This window comes from Cucurbita moschata, unplaced genomic scaffold, assembly GCF_002738365.1.
Source record: "Cucurbita moschata cultivar Rifu unplaced genomic scaffold, Cmos_1.0 Cmo_Scf00021, whole genome shotgun sequence".
Taxonomy (NCBI): domain Eukaryota; kingdom Viridiplantae; phylum Streptophyta; class Magnoliopsida; order Cucurbitales; family Cucurbitaceae; genus Cucurbita; species Cucurbita moschata.
In genome coordinates this window covers 447163-453922 of record NW_019268537.1, presented here as the reverse complement: position 1 = coordinate 453922, position 6760 = coordinate 447163, and the positions used below count along the sequence as shown (strand labels likewise).

At 37.2% G+C, this 6760-nt stretch overlaps 1 protein-coding gene across 1 annotated transcript; it reads left to right on the top strand.

The window, feature by feature from the left end:
* Positions 1–1220: 1220 nt before the first annotated feature.
* On the top strand, positions 1221–6583 carry LOC111458338 (pumilio homolog 1-like). Its single transcript, XM_023100929.1, has 9 exons — positions 1221–2255; positions 2567–4092; positions 4178–4319; positions 4441–4548; positions 4690–4902; positions 5024–5134; positions 5219–5413; positions 5782–5956; positions 6227–6583. The coding sequence occupies exons 1-9, from the start codon at positions 1626–1628 to the stop codon at positions 6274–6276; spliced, it is 3150 nt and encodes a 1049-aa protein (XP_022956697.1). The 5' UTR covers positions 1221–1625; the 3' UTR covers positions 6277–6583.
* The last annotated feature ends 177 nt before the right edge of the window (positions 6584–6760 follow it).

Below are 6760 nucleotides of genomic sequence, written 5' to 3'. Positions count from 1 at the left end.
AAATTGATATTTTTTAAAAAAAAAAAAAAAAAAAAAAAGTTAAAAAGTAAATATAATCAATATTATATTTTTTGAAATTTAATTTTCAATCATTTAAAAACATTGATTTTAATTCATGAATTAAAATCATTCATTTTGTTCATTATTTAAATACAATTCCTTAATATTCAGTTTTACCAAATTCTTCGCTTCAATTTAGGTAACTTTGATACATTTTAGTGAGACAATTAATATAAAGTAATATTGAAAATCAAAACAATTAGTTTTATTTTTAAAAAATATTTGAACATTTTAAAATAAAACATAAATATTTTAAAATTTTATAGAATTAGAAATTAAAACAAAACAATTCTAGAATTTGAATAAAACAAATTGTAAGAAAAATATTTTCAGTTTTTACTTCACTGCCCTTCTGTTAGCGGTCCAAAAAGCGTGAACATGGGGCCCACTTCCATTTTTTCAGTTTAAAAAAAACTTTGGTTCCCTCCGCACTGGATTACTCCCCTTTAACGTAACACTTGGCGCTATTACAGTGGATGCCCCCTCAAACTCGGATCTGCTTTTGTTCTCGTGCTGACGTGGGATTTTATTTTTTAATTAAAAAAAAAATTCTTTTTCCTAAAAAAATCCCGTCTATAGATATTTTTCATTTCATAAATCTTGATTTAAAAAAAAACAAGTAAAACTCATATGATTATTCTTTTTTTAAAAGCGTTTATTTGTTTGAAATACATTTTTTTTGTTCCTTGTGGTTCTTTTTAATTTTTTTTAATTTTATTATTTCATAGTATTGAATTAAAAAAAAAGGAAGTAAAAATTTGATCAATTTATAGAAATTTAGATTATGATATTTTAAAGATTTTTTAAACAAAAAAAAATAAATTCCAAATTTAGAAAATGGAAAAAATCCTATTTTCTCAAATGTAATAAATATAAACAAATTCCAAGAAATTCTAACAAATTAGACATATTCGGCAATTTTCTCTCCTTCCATCTAATTCGTATCATTTATTTCCAAAATTTCCATTTTCTTTTCCCTAAAAAAAAGAAGAATTCCAAAACTGGTAAAATATTTTATATTAATCGCTCAAATAAAACCCTAAAAAAAAGTATATCTGGTAAGAACATATCTACTAGAATCCATCCTCACCCTCCATTTGTCTCTTCAACGGCCTAGATCTTTCCACCACTCGTGCTTATCATACCCCTTCCTTACTCTACTGTCTCCTTTCTCTTTGCATTCTTCTTCTCTGAGAAAAGAGAGCAAAAAAAAATGGCTAAGCCCTTCTTCTTTCATCATCTTTTCGTTTTACACACAATCTGGTGCTCATAATCTAAACACTAATCAATAACTAAAGGAAACCCCAAGTTTTGACGAACAGAGCTATTTCGTTTTTTTTCCCAGTTTTTTCTGCCTCTCCGTTTGGATTCTTGTTTTCATATTATGGGGTTGTAATTTTTTGGGCTGGAAATTGGTTGTTTCAGACCTTTAAACGAAAACCCACTTGTATTGTTTCGATTTTGAGCTGGTTTTTAGCTCAAAGTTGGGAGCTTTTTTACGCAGTTCTTTTTTTTTTTTTTTTTTTTGTTTTTTCATTATCATTTTTTTGATTTTGGGGGTAGTTATGGTTACCGATGCTTATTCGAAATTTGGGACTGATATTTCACTGCGATCGGCGCTGAAAAGTGGCGATTATGGTGAGGATTTGGGGATGTTGATACGGCAACAGAGGCAACAGCACGAAGCTGTGAATGACAGAGAGAAGGAACTCAGCCTTTGTCGGAGTGGCTCTGCGCCGCCGACCGTCGACGGCTCTTTAACCGCCGTTGGAGGTATGTTTAATGCTTCCGACTTATTGGGATTCAACAAAACTGCCGGAAAAGGTTTCATTTCTGATGAAGAGCTTCGTTCTGATCCCACTTATGTTAACTATTATTATTCCAATGTGAATCTGAACCCTCGCCTTCCGCCACCGCTTCTCTCTAAGGAGGATTGGCGGTTTGCACAGCGGTTGCACGGCGGAGGCGCCGTGGGGTTGGGGGGAATTGGAGATAGGAGGGAAGGTTGTAGAGGCGGTGATGAAGGGGCAAATGGGAATGGATCACTTTTCATGTTGCAGGCTGGAGTTGGAGCCAACGAGGATTCCGGTATCGAATCAAGGCGGGTCGCTGGCGATTGGGCCGGCGATGGCCTTATTGGGCTGCCGGGGTTGGGAGTCGGCAGTAGGAAGAAAAGCATTGCAGAGATCCTTCAGGTGATGATGCTTCTGGTAGTTTAATATGAGGCTCTGGTTTTGTTTGTGTATTGTTTTCTTCATACAATCCTTTAACTTGATAAAGTTTTGACTTTTTTTTCTCTGTGCCACAACTCTGAAGATCCAAACATTAATTCTTTTTGGATTAAGTTTCATTCTTACGATTACTGTTACTAAAAGATGTATTTTTCTAACCTGTAAGGAAGAAACACATGAATGTTCTTAAAAGATGTTCTTTTTTTTTCTTTTAATAAGAATTTTCTTCTGTTGAGTTACTGTTACATAGGTTGCCTTGTTTTTCCCCATGACAGGATGATTTAAGCAACGGAATAACTATCTCCCGACATCCTTCTCGTCCGACTAGCCGCAATGCATTTGACGAAACTCTGGAAGCTTCAGAAAGCCAATTTGCTTACTTACATCAAGATATGGCAACAATTGGTGGGAACAAACAGGGGATATCGGCAGTCCAAGGAGCTGGTGCCTCTACCCCTCATACATATGCATCAGCTGTAGGAGCCTCTTTGTCGAGAACTACGACTCCCGACCCTCAAATCATAGCGAGAGCTCCGAGTCCTCGTATTCCTCAAGTTGGTGGGAGGGTATCTAGCACTGTGGATAAAAGAAGTGCTTGTGGTCCAAATTCTTTCAATGGGGTTTTGCTGCAGTCGAGTGATTCTGCAGACCTGGTGTCTTCGTTTTCTGGCATGAATTTGTCAACAAATGGTATTCTAGATGATGAGTGCCACTTGCGGTCGGATATTCAGCAGGAGATCGATGATCGTCATAACTTTTTCAATCTGCAAAGTGATCAAAATGATATGAAAATGTTCCTTAGTTTAAAGAACTCAGATTCTGGGAAGTTTCATCTGCATTCATCTTCTCATTCAGCTAGAGGATCTCATCAAATTAATTCTCTTGCAACAGGTGTGGATCAAGCAGAATTCAACAAACAAGCTGTTTCTTCCCCTACTTCATATATGAAGGGGCCATATAAACAAACGCTTAATAATGCACGAGGTTCACCATCTCGCAATCAGAATCTTGAAAATGCGAATTCTTCGTTCTTGAATTATGGATTCAGTGGCTATACTTCTAATCCTCCAGTTTCGTCCATCGTTGGGACTCATCTCGGCAGTGGTAATTTACCACCTCTGTATGAGAATGCTGCTGCTGCATCAGCAATGGGAATGAATGGCATGAATAATAGAACCTTCAATGGATTAGCTTTAGGATCAAGCATGTTGGAAACATCAGGCGAATTTCAAAATAACAACAGGTCGGAAAATCATAGTGCGATGAGCGCTATGCAGTTACCTGCATTGGACCCGTCTTACATTCAATATTTGGGGTCAAATGAATACGCTGCTGCACAGGTGAACGGCGTTAATGACCCTCCGTTGGATGGCGAAAGTTTGATGGGTAATGGATATATGGATTTATTGGGAGTCCAGAAAGCCTACCTGGGAGCATTGCTTTCACCTCAAAACTCACAATTTGTTCTACCCTACTTTGGTAAATCTGGTAGTCTAAATCATAATTACTATGGCAATCCAGGCTATGGTCTCGGAATGTCGTATCCTGGAAGTCCATTAGCTGGATCCCTTCTTCCTGGCTCTCCTGCTGGGTCGGGTAATGGCATCAACCACATCAGTAAGCCCGTGCGCTTCTCGTCGGGAATGAGAAATTTTACTGGAGGTGGCATTGGAGGTTGGCATTCTGAAGCTGGTGGCAATATGAATGGAAGTTTTGTGTCTTCTTTGCTGGATGAGTTCAAAAGCAATAAAAGCAAATGTTTTGAACTTTCAGAAATCGCTGGCCATGTTTTCGAGTTCAGGTATTTTCCGTTGGACGACTTATACTTCTATGCTGTTACTAAATGCATCCTTCCCTGAATGTAAATGTTTCTTCCTTCTTAACAGCTCTGATCAGTACGGAAGTCGTTTCATTCAGCAGAAACTCGAAAATGCCTCTTTTGAAGAGAAAGACATGGTTTTCCATGAAATTATGCCACAAGCTCTTTCCTTAATGACCGATGTTTTTGGTAATTATGTTGTTCAGAAGGTATTGCTTTACATTTAACATCTGTTTGGACTGCTTTTCTATAAGTAAACGAGATCATACTAATAATTTGTTTTGGATTTAATTACGAGCATCGAGTTTGTTAACGTCTTTTGGAATTCAGTTTTTTGAGCATGGAACTGCATCTCAAATAAGGGAACTAGCTGATCAACTCAACGGACATGTCCTAGCTCTCAGTCTTCAAATGTACGGCTGCCGAGTGATTCAGAAGGTCGGTGTTGCCTGTGTGTTTTCCTTTCGTAAAATCTCCATATTCCTTTGATATTAAATTCCCTTTCCGTCTTTGACGAATCACTGCCTGTTTTCTTTTCACTGTGACTGAAACTTCATGGTCTCTGAAACATCATTTCAGGCAATTGAAATGGTTGACGTCGACCAGCAAACTAACATGGTTAAAGAATTAGATGGTCATATCATGCGTTGTGTACGTGACCAAAACGGGAACCATGTTGTACAGAAGTGCATTGAGTGCATTCCTGAGGACGCGATTCAGTTCATTGTTTCGACATTTTATGATCAAGTGGTTACACTGTCCACTCATCCTTATGGTTGTCGTGTTATACAGGTAAAGGAAAACGCCGCAGCGTGTAATGATGGATGAAATTTGTGTTATTATATGAAGCTTACTATATAGTGATTACATTTATTGGTTGGAATGATAAAATCATATAACAATTTTCTCTCAGCGAGTCCTTGAGCACTGCCATAGCCTGAAAACGCAGCATATAATGATGGATGAAATTTTGCAGTCTGTCTGCACTTTGGCTCAAGATCAGTATGGAAATTATGTTGTGCAGGTTTGTCGCTGCTCGAGGCACTCTTTCTAATAAGCTTTTGTTGCTGAAGCACGTTAATGTACTAATTTAACATTGCTCTTACAGCATGTATTGGAACATGGGAAGCCACACGAACGTTCTGCTATCATAAAGAAACTAACTGGGCAGATAGTTCAAATGAGTCAACAGAAGTTCGCCTCCAATGTCATCGAGAAATGTCTAACTTTTGGAAGTTCTTCTGAACGCCAGGCCTTGGTGAATGAGATGCTCGGTACCACCGATGAAAATGAGCCCCTTCAGGTGTTTGTCCACATCCCACCTGCATTTTTTTCCCTCAATAATTGGATTAAGAAGTTTTCCCACCAAAAAATGAAAGCTAATAATAGGAAAAGATCTCTACTGCATGATTTTGTTCAGAGCATGAAATTTTATTGTCTTTGGTTCTGTAGTTGTTGTCCCATAGATTCCAATCCTTCCTAGAAAGTGGGAATTTTCAACTTTAGAAACTTCTTTCAATGGAACTTGTTGTTCCCATGGATATGATTCATACAAATGTGTCTTCATTTTCTTCGCCTACGTTTCGAATGGTTGTATGGAGTATTTTCTTATCAGAATAAAGGAAAACCTGATAAATATCATAACTTTCTTTACTCTGTTGTTGAATCCAGGTTATGATGAAAGATCAGTTTGCAAACTACGTTGTACAGAAAGTGCTGGAAACTTGTGATGACCAGCAACTTGAACTAATTCTTAATAGGATAAAAGTTCATCTAAATGCTCTCAAGAAGTACACCTATGGTAAGCACATAGTCGCTCGTGTGGAGAAACTCGTCGCTGCTGGAGGTATGATCTCTCCATTGAACAATTATTTTGCCATTTCGTTTTTGTTTACTATCCCTTAGAGCTTCTATCTATTCAAAACTTTGCTGCACAATGATGTTCCTTAGAATCACAAATGAGAATAAAAGAGGATAGCTAGTAGAGCTAGAGTAGTCCTGGATGATAAAAACACAGGGCCCGAGTTTGTTTGTTTTTCGATACAGATGAATCTTGATTGATACTATACCATTTTCAACGTCGAGGTATCTAAAATGAACTTAAACTGTATGACAGAGAGGAGGATAAGCATTTTGACTCCGAAGCCAGCGCAGATGGTTGGTTAGGGAAACAGGGAAGAAAGTTGTACAGCTAGCCGAGGATAGCACAAAGCGCGGTGTCTCTTTCCGCTTCCGTTTAATATCTGTCTAGTAAGTAATAGCTGCTGTATTTATAATGATGATTCAGATAGAAGCTGACTTGAAATAAGAAAAAAAAGTACAAAAAATAAAAAAAAATAAAAAAGAAACAAAAAAAGAAGGAACTGTTGGCTGTACATTTTATAATCTGAGAGAGTATAGAGAAAGTGAAGAGGTAGATGAAGAGATCGAGGGACAGATGAACAAAGCTGATGGCTCTGCCCCTAAAGAGAAAGAGATAAGAAAGTTTAGTATTTGAGTTTTGTTTTAAGGCTGTAAAAAGTGGGGAGGAGAAGAGCAGGTAGACACTGTTTAATGGCTTGATGATGATGAATTATCAGATCATGGTTTGTACAAATATTAGCTGGTGGACTTTTTTTTTTTTCCTTTTTTTTTTTTTTTTTTTTTTTTT

Bases quoted from the DNA above. Each gene is read 5' to 3' on its own strand.
- LOC111458338 (XM_023100929.1), top strand. From the start codon at position 1,626: ATGGTTACCGATGCTTATTCGAAATTTGGGACTGATATTTCACTGCGA. The intron at 5,135-5,218 runs GTTTGTCGCTGC...TTGCTCTTACAG, and splicing joins ATGGAAATTATGTTGTGCAG to CATGTATTGGAACATGGGAA. The intron at 5,957-6,226 runs GTATGATCTCTC...ACTGTATGACAG, and splicing joins GAAACTCGTCGCTGCTGGAG to AGAGGAGGATAAGCATTTTG.